The sequence below is a fragment of the Lissotriton vulgaris genome, chromosome 2_1 (genome assembly GCF_964263255.1).
Source record: "Lissotriton vulgaris chromosome 2_1, aLisVul1.2, whole genome shotgun sequence".
Classification (NCBI taxonomy): Eukaryota; Metazoa; Chordata; class Amphibia; order Caudata; family Salamandridae; genus Lissotriton; species Lissotriton vulgaris.
The window spans coordinates 1,974,965,496-1,974,983,828 of NC_141687.1; the positions used below are offsets into that span (position 1 = coordinate 1,974,965,496).

An 18,333-nucleotide genomic window follows, 5' to 3' on the forward strand; every position below is an offset into this window, starting at 1 on the left:
GTTTAAAGGCCTATGAGGACTTGACTCTGGAGCTTCGCCCACCGGGCGAACGACAGTTGCTTATTGCGCTGCGGAAGCCGCACAAGGCTATCTCATCTCCCACCATTGCAAGATGGGTACGGTGGATCATGCAGGAAGCTGGTATTGATACCAAACAGTTCGGTGCCCACTCGGCGAGAGGGGCCATGGCTTTAAAAGCGTTCTCATTGGGAGCCAGGTTAGAGGACTTGATGCGTGCTGCAGATTGGTCCTCAGATTCCACCTTCAAGCGGTTTCATTTTAAGCCGGTGGTGGATATTGCACATTTGGTGATGAGTAAGCTTTAAACTAGCATAATCTGAAGCCTCTGGTCCTGACATAGAATCGAAATTTGCCTAGCAGTTTGTACCCATAAGTTTCAATTCCATTAATGACACGGAGGCGAGGACTATCCCTCCATGGTCACCTGTGGAGACGAACCCGCCCGTACTGCAGTAAGTACTCAGGTTTTCCAGTTTCTGTGGCTAAAGATTTTACACTGTGGAACTGGTGTTATTTGCATGCTCAAGAAGTGGTTGGCCGATCGCCGCTGATGCTGTCGTGTTTTTCTCCTAGGAAACTATGGCGTCAAACAGGACCAGTGACCTCATGGCGTGACTCGCGCGAAGAAAGAGGACGTGGTCATAGGAGGGACGTCTTACCTAGGGACTATGGACACTAAGAAAGGACTATGTTATGGACTATCCTAATGGTTGTCATGGGACTTGTAGTTTATGAACAAATTTGTCATTACTGTTTATAGCCCGTATCCTTTGTTCTGAGGTAGGGCTTGTGTTATTGCTTTTTTGGCTGCTGTGTGCTTTATGTAACAAACAGCGAAGAATGGGAAAAGCATAATCCTCGCCTCCGTGTCCTTAAAAGAATTGAAACTTACCGTTACAAACTGCTAGGCAAATTTCGATTCCTGAACAAAACACAGGGATTCAAAATGAACAGGCCAGATCAAAGATATTTCCAGAGACTACATCAAGGGACAGTAACAACATACAGTGTAGGAAAACTATGCCTTGAGTGGCTACAGACATCCACACTTCCAGAAATCAAACAACGCACAAGTTACTACTTGTGTAACGATATATCTGTAAGAGACATTAGTTAGTGATAGATTCCTTACCTTAGAATATCCCCAGGCGTCAGACTGGATCCGGAAACTTTTGCGTAGCAATACCCCTGCGCGTCGGTAGGCGTCGTCTGTGGCTCCGCGTCCGTCGTCGGCGTCGTTAGCGCCGGAATGACGTCGTCGGAGTACTTAGACGCCGCCCATGCGCGCTGAAGTCAGTTCTGAAACACAGCTTTTCCGCGCCAGATTCGCAGAGCCATGATAGAACCAACACTGGTGCCATGAAACTAGGGCCCTAAAAGGGGATGACCTGAACCCTAGATATCGGTTCGCAGAACGGGGAGGATGGGTGGGTCGGTAAGGAATCTATCACTAACTAATGTCTCTTACAGATATATCGTTACACAAGTAGTAACTTGTGCATCTGAAAGATACACGTTAGTGATAGATTCCTTACCTTAGAATAGATACCCCAGCAATACCAACCCCGGTGGTGGGTCTGCGAACCAATATCACACCAGAAAGTCCTGGAGGACGGAACGGCCAAAGTAGCCATCCCTCCGGACTTGACAGTCCAGGCAGTAGTGTCTTGCGAACGTGTGCAGCGAGGCCCACGTAGCTGCCTGACAAATGCCCTGTAAGGGGACTCCTCGGCCCAAGGCAGATGTTGTTGCCGTGGCTCGAGTGGAATGAGCCCGCAATCCAGCAGGGGACTCCTTTTTGGCCATGGAGTAACATGCCTGAATACACAAGATGATCCACCGCGAAATGGTCCTCTTGTGTACCGCCTTTCCCTTCATCACGCCCACGTAACCAACAAAGAGTTGGTCATCCATCCAGAACTGGCGTGTGCGATTTAGGAAATAGGAGAGCGCACGTTTTGGGTCCAGACGGTGGAGCCTCTCTTCCTCTTTCGAGGGATGCAGAGGCGGAAAGAAGGTGGGCAAGGTAATGGACTGCCCGATGTGGAAGGCTGTGACAACCTTGGGCAGAAAGGAAGGTCGTGTATGCAACACCACCTTGCCGGATGAACAGATAAGAAAGGTGGAGTATTAGAAAGAGCCTGGAGCTCACTCACTCTCCTGGCAGAGGTGATGGCAACCAGGAAAGCAGTCTTCAGGGTAAGAAGACGGAGAGGACAGTTATGGAGCGGCTCAAAGGGAGCACACATTAGATAAGTGAGTACAAGATTCAAGTCCCACTGGGGCATCACGAAGGGAACAGGAGGGAACATATATGTGATGCCCTTCAGAAATCTATTTACAATGGGGGACTTGAATAAGGAAGGCTGATCAGGTAGCCGTAAGAAGGCGGAAAGAGCAGAGAGGTACCCCTTAAGAGTGCCCAGAGCAGAGCCCTGCTGGGCAAGGGAAAGAAGGAACAGTAGAACTTCAGAAAGGGGTGCAGAGAGAGGGTCCACAGCCTTTGCTGTGCACCATGCCACAAATCTGTTCCACCTGCAGGCGCATACCGACTTTGTGGAGGGACACCTGGCTGCCAGAATGATATTACAGACTTCGGGAGGCAAGTCAATTGGCCTCAACTGCCGCCGCTCAATCTCCAAGCTTGTAGGTGGAGACTGGACAGGTTCGGGTGTAGGACCGTCCCCTGCTGCTGCGACAGAAGGTCCTCCCGAAGAGGCAGACGAATCGGGGGAACGACTGACATACTGAGTAGCTCGAGATACCAGTATCTTCGTGCCCAGTCCGGAGCCACAAGGATAACCTGGGCCCGGTCGCGCCTGATCTTCTTCAGCACTCTGGGCAGAAGTGGTATAGGCGGAAAGGCATACAATAGACCGCAACTCCACGTGCGACCAAAAGCGCCTCCGAGCGAGTGCCGCCTTGGAAATTCCAACACGCAGAACTGATGACATTGCACGTTCTCTTCTGTGGCGAATAGATCTAACCAAGGCTCTCCCCATTGCTGAAAGAGGCCTTGCGCCACATCCTAGTTCAGACGCCATTCGTGATCTATCATGCACCGACGGCTGAGTTTGTCCGCCCTGGCATTCAGAGAGCCTGCCAGGTGTTGAACCACCAGGGTCACGCCCTGATGTTCCAGCCACTGCCAGAGGCGCAGAGCCTCCTGGCAAAGGGTCCACGACCCCACCCCGCCTTGTTTGTTGCAGTACCACATGGTGGTGGTGTTGTCCGTGAACACCTGCACTACACACCCCCGGACAGAGGGGAGGAACGCCTTCAGTGCTAGACGAATCGCCCGCAGCTCCAAAAGGTTGATATGGAGCCGGGACTTCGCCGGAGACCAGAGGCCTCTGATCTCCTCCTCTCGCATGTGGCCTCCCCCGCCCTGGAGGGACGCGTCCGTCACAACCACGTGCTCCGGGTGGGGTAAGGAGAGGGATCTGCCACTGACCCAGTCGCAGTCCGTGAGCCACCACTGCAGTGGTCTCGCAGTGCCCTCCGAGATCAAGACATGATCGGACAGGTTGCCCAGATACTGGGCCCACTGGAACTTCAGGTCCCACTGCAGACCCCGCATCCGCCACCTGGCGTGATGCACCAGAAGGATGCAGGAGGCCATCAGCCCCAGAAGCCGCAGCGTCAACCTGACCGAGACTCGGGATAACGGCTGAAAGATGGGAATCAGAGCCTGTATATCCCGAACTTGCTGTTCGGGAGGGTAAACCCGAAACTGCGCCGAGTCGAGAACCACTCCGATGAAGAGGAGCTTCTGAGAGGGACACAGGTGCGACTTCGGCACATTGATGGAGAACCCCAGCAAATGCAGGAGGTCGGCCGTAGTCTGGAGGTGGCTGACGACTGTCTGGGGCGAGCCCGCCTTCAACAACCAGTCGTCTAGGTAGGGGAAGACTGACACCCCTAACCTGCGCAGATGAGCTGCGACCACCGCCATCACCTTCGTGAACACCCGTGGGGCGCTGGTAAGGCCGAAGGGGAGCACGGTAAACTGAAAGTCCTCTTGGCCTACCGTGAACCGCAGGTAACGCCGGTGGGCCGGCAAGACGGGGATGTGGAAATAAGCGTCCTGCAAGTCCAACGCTACCAGCCAGTCTTCCGGGTCCAGGGCAGCCAGGACCTGAGCCAAAGTCAGCATCTTGAACTTCTCCTTCCGGAGGAAGCCGTTGACGTTCCGCAGGTCCAAGATAGGGCGTAGGCCCCCTTTGCCCTTCTTGGGTACCAGAAAGTAGTGGGAGTAACATCCACACCCTACTTCTGGCCCAGGAACGCGCTCGATGGCCCCCTTGGCCAAGAGGGCCGTGACTTCCTCTTGCAGAAGTTGCAAGTGATCCCCCGACACGCGGTGGCATGGATGGAGGGGTCGCCTCGAAGGGGAGGGAGTAGCCCCAGCGCCAGTGGGAGAGGTGATGGCGAACCCTGCCTCCCACAGGCGTCACATGGGCCTGAAAACTAGGACTAGGAAGGTTTTGAGGCGGGTGCTGTGGAGGGAGGTGTGGACTGGCCTTGCCGTTGTCCCCGACCGCCGCCACAGCGGTTTCCACGGCCGCCACCGCGCTGTTGAACATTTTGCGGCGCATGGCTGGCAGCATGTGTGGGGGGCGCCCCTTCCGTGGCCACGAAAGGAGCGAAAGGCACCCGTTTGGTGGGGCCGAGAGGCCCATGGACTTGGCCGTAGCTCTGGAGTCCTTAAAACGTTCCAGCGCATGGTCTGCCTTGTTGCCGAAGAGGCAACGGCATGTCCAGAAGTGTGGCCTGGACATCGGCGGAAAAGTTGGCGGACCTCAACCAGGCGTGGCGGCGAACCGCCACCGTCGTTGCCATCGCCCTGCCCAGTGAGTCCCTTGTATCCAACCCACACCGGATGGAATAACGCGCTGCATCTCGTCCCTCCGCAAGGGTTTAGGCGAGTTTAGCCCGGACCTCCTCCGGACATTGTGGCAGCACGTCCGCAACCACCTCCCACAGAGTGTGGGTGTAGCGGCCCAAGAGACAGGCGGTATTAACAGACCACAGCCCTAAGCTTACAGACGAGAACCCCTTCTTCCAGAACTGTTCGTATCTCTTGGATTCCCTGTCGGGCGGGGCCGACGGGAATGCGGTCTGGGAATTGGAGGCCTGGATGACCAGGCTCTCGGGGGTGGGGTGGGTGAACAAAAAGCATGGGTCGCCCGGGGCCGGGCGATAGCGTCTGGCCACGTTCCTTACCACAGGAGGGCCTGTGGCGGGCTTGGACCAAGTGCCCACAAGAACGTCACACAAGCCTCATTGAACGGCAGCAGAGGCTCGCTGGAGCTTGACTGCAGTTTGAGGACCTCAGTGAGGAGGTTAGCCCTCACGGCCGTGACGGAGAGCTCAAGGTTTAAGGCCTTGGCTGCCTTCGCCAACACTACACTATATCTAAACCCCTCCTCCGAAGCCACAGTCGGAGGGGAGACAAATCCAGTGTCTGGCGATGTGTCAATACCACTGGCCTCCCCAAGCTCATATGTCCAGTCCTGTTGAGACTGGCACTCCTGTGCCAGAGGGTCCTCAGACCCCTCCCAATCTTCCTCGTCACCCGTCTCCTGTAAAACAGGATGAGTAGACAGGGCCTCCTCATGGGGACAAAAATAACCAAGGTCGACGGAATCGGCGCCAGAGTCGGACCGCAGGAAACATTGGGGACGGTGTCCACAGTGGGCGCCGGGGTCGACACCCGTGGGGCCGGCGCCGGTGAGGTTGTGAGGTCAACCGGCGACGACCCGGATCCGGAACCGGATCCAGTGAGGTCCTGCGGCGCCGAGACCGAAGTCGCCGGCGGCGCCGGGGCCAAAGCACCCGACGGCGTCGGGCCGAAGCACCCGACCCGCTAGGTCCTCCAGTCGGGACTGTTGGGCCCGGAGGCGCCCCGGGACCCGACTGGGGAGGGAGGGACCTCATGGCCATGAGGTATCGCTCGATCTCCTCCGGCGTCGCGCCGTGCCCAGGGACCCGAAGGTGTGGAGCAGGCGGCGACGCTTGCGACTCCGGCAGAGCCGCTTGGGCGGTGTCGCCCGAGCCCCCGGCCGCATCGTGCGAGCGTCGGGGTGGGTGGGAGGAACGATGACGTCGCTCTGACATCTCATGCCTCTTACCTGAGGACTTGGATCCAGACGACCGGTGTCCACTCCCGGAGCTGCGATGACTCCGACCCCGCGACCTGTCCCTCGACCTCCCGTGGGACCGGGACCTGAAGCGGCGCGGGGCCGACTGCCGGAGCTAGAGCCGCTTGCGGGACCGCTCCCGCCTAGCCTTCGACGTCAGGGCCTGGCAGTCGGAGCAGGTGCGGTCGTCGTGATCGAGGCCTAAGCACTTCAGGCACCGGCGACGGGGGTCCGTAACCGACAGTCGGTCGCACTTCGATCAGGGTTTGAACCCGGGCATCCCTACCGGCACCGATAGAGTCGAAGACTCGAAGAAAGAAATGATCAAAAAAAGATCAAAAGTTTAGTCAAAAAATAACTAGGGGTAGAGCTTCTCCGGATCTGCGCTAGCTGGCGTGGAAAAAAAAAAAGAACTGACGTCAGCGCGCATGGGCGGAGTCTGAGTACTCCGACTACGTCATTCCAGCGCTAACGACGCCGACGACGGACGCGGAGCCGCAGACGACACCTACCGACGCGTAGGGGTATTGCTACTCAAAAGTTTCCCGATCCAGTCTGATGCCTGGGGATATTCTAAGGTTAGGAATCTATCACCAACGTGCCTCTTTCAAGATACTTATCTTTACTTAAAGAAAGCAATGATTTGCAAGATTTCTTAATGGGGCTTTGCAAACCACGGCAAAAACGTTTCATATACGTCGGTATATATACGCTGCGTACAACGATGCTTGGAAAATAACGCAAATGGAAACTGCAGAAAGAATACGAGAAATTGATCGTATTCATTTAGAGAAAGCTCTCTCTGTAGTGGACAATGGGTTAACGACTCCGTCCTCCAGAATATATTCTTTGTACAGCATTGTATCCTCTGCAATTGACATAATAGAGCAGGACTTGCTAATGTTACAACATGGCCAGTCTCAATTACGTTCTATAATGCAGTTAGGTTGGACATTGCAAAATCTTCGTTCAGGCTATGTGCCCTGGCGTCTAATAGTCACAACGTCATTGTTTGCTGTATTTAACCTTACAGATAAACAAATCTCTTTGGAACAAAGAGGAGCAGACTATATGGTGCTGAGCCTTGAAAGATTACCATTGACAGTTTCTGAGAAGCCTGTCATTGAATGGATAATACATGGCACCATTACGATACCAGTGACGATTTTCCAATTTCGGTATTGTCTACAGCATATACCAGCGGGCCTGTATGAAAGGTTGGGTAAAGAATACATTAAGTCTACCTGGACTTTTCCTTACACACACAAATGTTGGAATAAAGGAAAGGAAGTAATCCTTAGTGGTAAAAATTGTAAGAATTCACTAAGTGGTACACTTTTGTGCCAAGGTATTAATTTACACGGAGCCAGCAAAGGATCTGCAAATAACCTCTCTTGCCACCTGCACAGTGATGGAACCAATTTTCAGGCAGCTATCCAATGGCAGCTACGTTATGCTCATCCAGGGTCACTTGTTGTATGCAAGTATTGTATCCAAAGAGCAAGATAGACAGTGGGACGGTATTATGGCCTTCACTGAATATCTCTTCTATACGAATTGATACTTTAAGCAGAATGAAAGTCATTCTTTTGCAAAAGACTGTGCCACTGACCTCGTCTAAAGAAACGTATGATCTGCAAGTTGCAAGGACTTCTGCAGAGATACATGCATTATTATCAACAAACTGCCCAGTACATTTCGCAGAAATGTTAAGTCAAATCTTAAACATGTCTGATACCAGTGGCATCGCACATGTATTTAAGACGATTTTTTCGGGACTGTTAACACCATTTGAAGCAGTCCTCTGCATTTTTCCAAATTTCGTGCAAACGGTGTTCGGCGGCCTGCCTCTCATCATGGGACTCGTAGCAGGAATTCTATTTTTATTCCTTCGGCTCCGATATGGCAAGTCTGGTCACCAGCGATACCCAGAATACCATGGAACAATGCCTCCTTGCCATGAGGTACCGTGAGAGGATTACACAGATTCTTGGCTTGGCTCGTTTAAGAGATCTGAACACAACTGGTTTCTATCGTTCAGACCAATCTGGCAAGATTGCATCTTACCTGTTCTACGATGCCTGCTTTGCGGAGAGGAATGCGTGTTGGACATTTGTCTTACACTTCCATCAGTCCTGCCATCGGATGTCGACAACTTGCTATGTCTGGTAACGACTCATGCATCGTGTTGTCCCCAACGGCTACCAATCCTGATGACAGCATTCATTGAGATCTCACCAGTAAGTCTAACTGAGGGTGAGATACGAGGATCAACAGGCACACGGGTACCATCTGATATGAACATTGCTAAAGCGGCACTTGGCGCTGACGGCAATAATTCTCATCTGTGCACATTTAATCTACTTGATGAAATAATTCCACTTTCACCAACTGTGTTAGATGATTTCTTTGCCAGCCTAGATGATCTAATATTTTCTCCTGACACCGAGAATAACTCTTGATTCATGCACACAGCGTTCCCTGAACTCTGAAATTCGGCCTTCCCGTTTTTAAAACAAAGACTTCTAACTTTGGAACTCTATTTTTCTCAAACGATTGCATTTTTTTTTCTCTCCCAAAAACATTGAACTTTTTGGCACAGACTAATCTGCTTAAAGTAGAACTATTCTTAGAGAACAAGAAATTCTTTTTGAACACTTCCTAGAGGAAATATTTGGCCTTGTCCTCAATACTATAAACATTGATAGGTAATGTTATGAAATGGTCTCAACCTTTTTTTCTGTATTTAAGAGCCATTTTTCATAAATATAATTACATGGTACATTCAGTTTGCATTTCGGATATGATACTTTATGCTTAGAATGACAACATTTTCCTAAAATTCGTACAGTAGAAATGCTCAAATTTTTATGTACAACCATTTCAAGTGCATTTCATGTATTTTGGGGTGGGATTGTAAACACATGCCTTAGATATGTTCAGTGCTTTTACATTTTTTTTAAAATCTTTTTATTGAAAGAAGCAGCTCCTTAACATGGCACATCAGCTAGCAGTGGAAATTTATTGACAAGCATTGACACAATCAACCATAGTCCTACTAAGAAAATCAATCCTGCCAGCCACGGCCATCCCTCCCACCCAGGGTCGTCCCAGTGCTTTTACATTTAGTTATTGAACTTAAGATCGTGGAGTGGGTGTTGTAAATGAATCTAGGACCCTAGTGTAATTTTCCCCGATTCATGCCCTTATATAGGTATAAATTACCCGATCCTTATATAGGCATAGAAATCATTACCATACTTGGACTGAGCTTATACAGCCCAAATACGGCATGGCTACTTCCACTAAGTTCCAAGAATCAACAACGATTTCTTAGAAAAACCCGGCTCCAGCAGCTAGGGACTTCCCCTCACCTGAATACTAATTTATCTAGGAAATCATGGAGTTTTCAAAGAACTGAGTCTTTGAGTGACGTTATTAAGTCCAATCATACGTCAAACTCGGCACCTTCAAAGTATAAATATGCCTACATTTGCCCAGACAAAGACACGGTGGTTTGGAACAGATCGACTAACTACTTGCCCGACGCCCTGCAGCAGCAAGTGCCGAAAGAAGCCGAACCTCCAGCTGACACACTGAGAGACGCTGTCTTTTCTCCTGCCGAGAAATCCAGCTCAAGTGTTTCCAGGCTACCCTTGCGGGTTGCTGGGAAATCGAGTCCTGAGAAAGAGATACAAGACATCCTTCGTTCTAAACCAAGGTATGAAGCTGATAAGACCCTTCGAGAATTCTTGGATAGATTCTTGGCAAAGAATACAAAACTTAAGCCCCACTTACTTCTTCCCTTGTACTAGACTTAGGTTAGGTACAGAGGGGTAGGCGTATTTTAGAAGCACCAGTTGAGTACTTTTAGTTATTATTTTATCACTGTATGTATTTTATGTATTTTATGGCTTAGAAACCATATCATGCTTTTATAGTACTACTTTATAATACTTATCGTATTATATACCTTGTACTTTATAACCAGTATTACGATTGTAGCAGTACATTTCTTATGCTTGAGAAAGAAGACTGTTCAATAAATACTTTTTATTGAAAACGCCCCTCTCTCTATTTTCCCAGCACCTCTGGTGAAACGAAGCATGCACGATTGACTGAGTAAAATAGTTATCTATTGTTTCCGCGACTCTAGTGATTGATTTCTTATTCTTGGGAAAAAAAGCTGTCATGTTTATGCAGTTTTAAGAAACTAATCCCTTCTTGTTTATACTAGAAAGTTTCTAGTGACCTCTGAGCTAGCTGGCACTCACAATTAAGTTTAATATATACGATAGAGACCTAGTCGACCTCAGTCCTAAGTCTAATCTATAGTATATGTTATTCTAATGCGCAGAGCCTATTGGGAATATAGGAACTACACTACAACTGTGTTTGGTTAACAAAAAAAGGCTCTCTTATGGTAAATGCTTCTAACTCCCTTCCCCTCCTTACTCATGTGAAAGCAAGCAAGTATTATCTTCAAGATAAATTTCAAATGTGCTCTATGAGTCAGTTTGAAACAAGGCAGCATGATTTGACTCAGTACAGTGTTCAACTCTGGACTGGGAAGCACCATAAAAAGCCCTAAAGACACCTTTAATGACTTTTTTAGGATTATTTATGGGGAAAGTGTACTTTTCTAAGACTTGAGATACATGCAAGATGGACTTCAATTGAGGAGCATTCAAGGCCAGGTCCAGCCCTGGATGTGGCCACAAAGACAAGGGCTGAATTAAATCCCCTGTCTTTGCACCATGTGCAGAAAAGATTCCATTTGGTGCTGTAGGTTTTTGTAGTTGCTGGTGTGCATGACTGTGGCAGAATGTCCCTGCAGTCTGCTGGAATGTCCAAATGGCAGATTTCTAAATATTCAGGTACCAGTCTGTCTGGCTTAGAGAGTGGAGGTTGCAGTGGGGTTTCTCTCCATTGTGTCTTGAGGAGCCCGGGGTGAATATTCACCAGGATTGCTTGATATCGACACTGCCTCAGGAGATTACTGTATCAGTACTGAAAAGGGTATACTGGGGCAATGAGGCCCATTGAACAGTAATCCACCTTTGCCTGCATTTGCTCACTGCAGATAGGGGAAATGGAGGAAAGACAAGTACAAAGGGTTTAGACCATGTCATCCAAAAGGCGCTGCCCTTGGCCTCTTGTTGCCACAACTGGCGTCTGTTGGGGTTTGTTAAGTTGCAAGGTAACTAACAAGTCTATTGTAGGCCTGCCTCATTTGTGGGCGATATAATCCACTTGGTCCTGTTCGAGCTCCCATTTGTGGGAGTCTGCAAAAGCATGGTCGAGTGCACCTCCTTGACATCCAGATAGATGTTCAAATAAAATGTCCACTTTGCTGGAGATGGCCAAGTCTCACAGAATCTGCACCTCTTGTAATAGAGAATGGGCCTTCGGTCATCTTTGTTTTGGGTTGCAATACTACTGCAAGGGTGTATTTTTAGTTATAATGAGCACGGTTCACTCTACTAACATCTGCAACAACGACTGTAGACCCAGCCTTACGGCCTATTGCTCCACGATGTTGATGTTGGCGTGGATGCTTTCTTCACCTCTGACCAGAGACCTCAGGTTGACAATTTCTGCATGTGGGCTCATCAGTCTTCCATTGACAATTCAATTATCATTAATATCCTTTCCATCAAAGGTTGAAATGGAACAGCCTCTCTTAGGTTTGATTGAAACCTCCACCGCTGTAATGGCTGTTTGAGCCTTCTTGTAACCGGACCTCTGCATAGCACATGACCCAGTTCATATTTTCCCTTAATGGCCCATTTCCTCCAGTATGGGTCTCATCCAGGATCCGCCAAAGGATATCTGATCGATTCTGGGTGACATCAGGCACAAGAGTGACTTGTATAATCTAACAGAGTCCATTTGATTGGAGCAAAATGTTTGCCATTGCTTACAGTGCTTATAGTTTGACCATTCATTCTATTGAAGGAAGAGCTTTACCTATCCATGTGTCAAGGATTGCTTCTAAGAACCAGAGTCTTGACTCCGGGTCTCCAAAGGATTTTTCAATATTCAGCGCCAGACCTACCCCGAGGAACAAACTGACAAAGGCCACTGTAGACGTTCTTGACTCATCCTTTGATAGAGCTTTAAGAGCAAGTTATCCAAATATAAATATAACTGGTGCCCTTGTCTTCTCAGGAATACAGTTAACGTGCCAGGCAATTTGCAAAAATATCTGATGTAGATTTGAGACCCAAGGAGATCTCTTTGAATTTGTAGTGTTGCCCCACCACTGAAGAGTGGACTTATTTCCGGTGGTCCTGCTGTATGGGGATGTGAAAATATGCATCATGAAGATCCACACAGGTTAAGAATTCTCCTTCCTGCCTGCCTGAGGTTACCATTCGAAGGGACTACTTTGACAGAAACGTTTTCAGCTCACTGAGGTCTAGGATTGCCCTCTATTGTGACAGATACTCCTGTTGCAATTCCGGCAAGTTTTGATAATGTTTCCTGGGTGAATAAGCTGAAGGTGTCTGTATAAACGTGAGGGTAGGTCCCAAATGTATTGTGTAAAGCCCCCAGTGGTGCATTGCTGTGGACTCACAATGGGGGCAAAAACGAAGATTCCACCCCAACTGGATGGGCAACATGGAAGAGTTAGGCTTACTTCTGATTGCCCTGGGTGTGAGGCTGGGATGCTTTATCTTCGACTCCTATTGGCTGAATAACCCTGATCATATCCTGCTTGCTTGTATATATTTAAACAAGACCGCCCTTAACCTCCGTACTGGGTGAAAGCCCCTACTGTATATTTGAGCTTCTGAAGCCACAAAAGTAGTTTATCCAGGGCATGTTTACTGCAAGGTCCCCAGGGAATGGGCCATGCCGGTCAGTTTTTATATTTTGTACAACACTGTTCACATATTTCCTAAAAAATGTTTGCCTATCAAAGGGCCTTTCCAAATCTTGAATTGAACTTCTGTGCCCGAAGGCTGAGAGCGAAGCCCTCTTAGTCTTCTGAACAGCACAGCACCGGCCAGTTGACGGAAGACGGTGTTTGACATGTGCTTACATGCGTCTAGACGGCGACTGAAGCATTGGCTCTTTCCTTAGCTATGGCCGTGCCATGGCTTCCTCTTTAACTTCTGGATTTCAACTTATCCCTATATATTTTTTGTAATATCTTTAATTCGTTTTTTGCAAGAAGAACAAACATCATATTTGATAGCTGAACAAAAAGGTCTAATGTTCACCCCATCTCCTTAAGCGTAGGTGGAACAGGTAGGGATGGAGAAGGGGTATCCAACACTAAAGAACATGGTGGCATCACTGATACACATGGCGGTAGTGGTGGCATGGGTGGTCCAGGTGATGCTCTAGCTGGAGGCGGTTATCGTAAGCTGTAGAGGCAACACTTTGGAAAAGTGTGCATCATTTGAAAGCAACAGACACTTAAGTAACCTGAGGTTTTTTATAGTAGCATCGAGAATCATAAGATAGCATCTGACTTCAAGGAGGATATTCGTCTGCGGGTTAGGAAGGATGGTATTCATATTTTTTATATTTCTCCTACTCATAAGCTTTCGCTTGAAATTTTAACATGTAGCACACATCCATTTGCGCCGGGCTATACATTGCATCAGAAATATGAACATGATTGTGGATGTCTGCCTCAATCTCGGAACCTAAGTAGGCAAGTGAGCAGTCACTTTCAGTGAAGAATGCATTAAGGCACTGGAAGTGGAATTTCCGCCGCCTTTGACAGGTAAGTTGATGAGGTTGGTATTGCTACTGAGGATGAAAAAGGCTCTGCTGCTGACAGGGTTGTCGTTGTTGACAAAGGCTTGATGGTTATCTGTGGTGCAGTCGTCAAGGAGTATCTGGTGTCTGATGGTGCAGTCACTGATGTGCACAGATGCTTCTCCCTGCAGTTTTTGTTACACAAATTCCTCCCCGGTTGGTTTTCTGATGGTACGTACATATTAACCAATGTCACGGACAACCGTATCACCTCTTTTTATTCTTTTTATTCTGTGAGAACTCCCAGTACATATCATTTGTTTAAAGCGGGATCCCTCGCCCCAGAGATATTAACACACACTGGGCACTGACGAATATAAACAGTCAGTGAATTGGCAATCATGACTCAAGACGTTTGTTGCACAGTGGGCACTACAACCAACAGGGTATAAACATTGAGACAGTTCTAGCCCATTTCAAGATGGCCGCGCCACGTGGTGGGCGGAGTTGCGTCTCCCTCCGGCTACTTCCTGTTCGGCGCACAGATCTAGCGCGAGGACCGTCGGAGGGACTCGGCAACAGTAAGAGTTCGATGGAGTTTGAATGTGTGTGTGACCGAGGGACTTTGTCCACGTTCTGAGTGGCATGCATGGACATTGACAACTCGTCCTAGCAAAAATAGGGACTAAGACACTACCGCGAGCCATGTGATTGTTTTATCTAAATGCCTATCGAAACAAAACAGCTGTGCATTTTAATCGGGGGTTTCAGTTAACAACACAGTCCCTGCCGTATATGCTTCAAGATAGATCTCTGAACTCTGTAGAATCATGCTTGAGTTACCCAGATGGCAGGTTTTCGAGCCATTCACTAACTAGCGCAGTGTGTTGCAATGCTATGGAGTGGGGATAGCATAGTTTTCACTAACAACCTCCTACCAGTCTTTCATTTGCTATTTAGTACGTGATGCTCCAATTCATGCTCTGTCTGTTTTATACACGTATAGGTGGCTGTGACAATTTCCAGCCATTTTTGGGACACGTGAAAATTTGGCACGGTGTCTTACAGAGCGGTGCCGGTACACGCGGACTTAGCACCCTCAAGGTAAATATGCCTTAACTGTGTGCCGATATGTGCTGCATCGGGTATGCCCCCATTTGGAGGGGCATGAACGGCGGTTTTAGCGTTTTTGTTTTATTCTTTCACACAGGTCCAGATTCTTCTGAAAAGACTTAGAATAGATAACCCCTCTTATGCCCTGATGAAATCGCTGAAACTTGGAGCGATGAAACATGTCGGCTTGAGGATATAAATCATTATGGTATACAAGTAACCATTTTTAACTGGTGAGGCTTGCCGCAACAGAATAAAAAACGAAAAGCAAGCAAAGTCCTGCTACACATAATCTTTTTGTGGTTGGTTAGGGGTCTGTTTGTTTGTTTATGTACACAACATTTTGGTGTCATTGTTTATACGTTTGTCACTATTTGTGTCTTCACCACTATTCTCACGTTTGCACGATTACTTTATCTAGTGCACTTTTGTCTTTTCATATAGAGAGCGTGGCCAATGATGAGAAGTGGGTATATCGGCAATTGCTAACCGGGAACCCCCTCGGGTTGTTCTACCGTGAGGTTCTCTCTATTTTTCACACCTTTTCTTGGGTGAATTGTATATGGTCCTGTGTGATTTTATATTAAATTAGTACGCATCTTGACCTAAGGATTAATGTTATTAGACACATCCTGGGAAGTGATACTGATAATCAGTCCCTGTCTCTTGGTCATGTATATGGATGCGGTTGCATATAGGTGAGGCCTCAATTGTTTAAATACTGTATGAGTGGGGGGCTGCCTTACCTATTACCTTCCCCCTCTACCCCTTGAGATTGTTGCTATTAGAAAGGAGCCACAAGAGGTGCTTTAGAGCTGTAATAATGTGCCACTTCTGTTCTGAACAGCAAAGGTGTTTCAATGCCATGCTGATGGTGGATTGCATGTTGTAACAATAACAATAACAATAAAAGCAAACCTGTGCCTGAGGTTAACATAGAATTGTCACTATTGGACACATCACATAATTGCTGGTTAGGGAATGCACAAGTGTGTTGTATGTCCCAATCAGACATGTGCAGTGGGCTGCAGCAGAGCACGACAACTAAATCTGATGGGCGGAGCAAAAAAGCAAGCACTGTATTGCATTGTACAAAACTGAGATCATGATATAGCAACTCAATGCAATGAAGCACACCAGGCAAACCTACACCATGCACTTGTGCAACTAAAAGAGTTTCATAGCTATACATATAGAAGCATGTCCTTTTGCAAGACCACAGTGCACAACAGTACTTTACAACACATGTAACACAGCATACAAGTCGCAACAATAAATATATATTTCAGTATTTAGTACCACCAACACAACTGAATACACTTAATTCACTGACAAAGCATTCTCATGAAACGAACACAGTCCTAAACGCTTTTAAAGATGGCAACATATTGCTCTCTAACAGCAAGATGTAACTATTCAAAATACCTAAATGGTGAAAACGAATAGAGAATAAGCACCATTAAGAGGGTATTAGTTTACTCAAAATTAACACACTAATCATAACACCCTTCCATATTCCCTTTCTGAACACTTACTCCGAAAAGACTCATCAATAGGATGATACGGTTAACTGGCATCTCTTTCCCTCCAAGATTAAAAAAACAACTTCAACTTCTCACTACACTTGGACATGAACACAACTCACAAGCTCACTCAATGCACTGGATGGACTCACATGGCACAGACTCAACTACTAAGAAACTACTTTCATGTTGGCTAACAACTATACTGAAGCAGATAGCTACCAGGCACGTACCTTATACTACTAAGAAACTACTTTCATGTTGGCTAACAACTATACTGAAGCAGATAGCTACCAGGCACGTACCTTATACAATACACTACCACTAAGCTACACTGCGGAACACACTCCCCAACACACAACTCTTTCACAACCTACGTTTCCAAATCAGAAACCAGTAGTATAAAATCCAGAACAATATGTAAATGCATGTTACAGTACACAGTGCAAAGAGACAATACGAATGACAGATGTGCACTAGAGAAATAGCATGTAACTGTAGCAAAGCAAAACTCCAGGATGGATATCTGTGCAGTAAAGAAACCCTATGCGTCTCTGTTTAATTCGTACATTATCCTGTTGCTATAAGTCTGGACGTTTGCTCCAAATTAACTTGACATCAAGGATAATCTATCCGAGCCAAACATATGAACACGGAACCTAAAATATAAGGATGTTGTGCAGGTTTCATCCAGAGCTAGCATCTTACACATTCATTACATGCTCCAATGAACAGATCTTGAGGAAACAACAAAGTAGAATTGACACACTAAACTAGTCACGAAATAGACAACAAACTATTGAGGCTTTGCAACTAACTATGGCAAAAAATGAACAGCCTACACAGAAGGCAAAATACACTGGTAAATGAGTCATGAGTGCAAGGGACCCTCGGGGGTTACATTTTGCAGGTATTCACCAGAGAAGGTGCTTATATTCCTGTGGAATATAAGGACAAACACAGACAACACATGTAGTTAATGGGTTGGTAATGCAGCAGTTCGGACAAAAGAAAAGAAATGATTAAATACCTGCGTACTGCAGCCCTCTTCTGGGAGTTAATGTTATCCCACCACTTGGAGAAAAAAGAGATCTCTGACCATATGAACTTCCGCCGTGGATCCTCTTGTAGTTTTACCACCATGTTGTTTAAAATATGCTGGGTCTGGTCATAGTAATATTTATCAAATGTCTTTATCCAGCCTAAAATGCAGAACCAAATTAAAAGTTGAATCTCTCACACCAACTACTCACTCCAGAAGAATGCATGTGAATAAAAAAAACTCAACTGTAGAACAGAAATTGGAGGGCATAGAGATTGGTGGGCAAACATATTACAAACTATTACTTACTTATGTGGAGAAGGAAAGGCTATATTATGCCAAGATATCGCTTAACATGAAATTTGACTGGATGAGTCATGATTAACAGGTTTATCAATTCTCTTCTTTTCAATTCAAATGTATTGTTATTACTTTTTGGTAAAGACAATTATCTAGCTTGGATTATGTCCAAAAAGAAAATGGTGGCCGCATAATAATTGAGGAAATTCTTATTTTTACCATGGTGTCTAACATGGGCCATCAGTGGAAGTCCCATTTAGTAGAAAGATACAGTAATTCCTAGCTATTTTGTAGCTAACATAACATTATCTAAAGCCAAAAATACTTAACACAACCATATGCAAGACCTTATTTCCACTTACCCAGAGCTCCCACAAACCTGGGTAATAGGTAGGTATCTACTAAAGCTAATCCTCTGCCTCAGTGGGTCTTCCTCCAACACTGATTAAGAAACTCGAGGCTGGGGTACGTATCA

At 47.1% G+C, this 18,333-nt stretch overlaps 1 protein-coding gene across 3 annotated transcripts in view; it reads right to left on the reverse strand.

Annotated features, from left to right (window-relative positions):
• The window catches only part of MAN2A2 (mannosidase alpha class 2A member 2), a 668,437-nt gene that overhangs the window by 551,928 nt on the left and 98,176 nt on the right, over positions 1–18,333 (reverse strand). For all 3 annotated transcript variants that reach the window (XM_086958183.1, XM_086958182.1, XM_086958181.1), the window contains one exon: positions 17,547–17,718. In XM_086958183.1, coding sequence (XP_086814309.1) covers positions 17,547–17,718 — 172 coding nt within the window. The remainder of the gene's footprint in view (positions 1–17,546; positions 17,719–18,333) is intronic.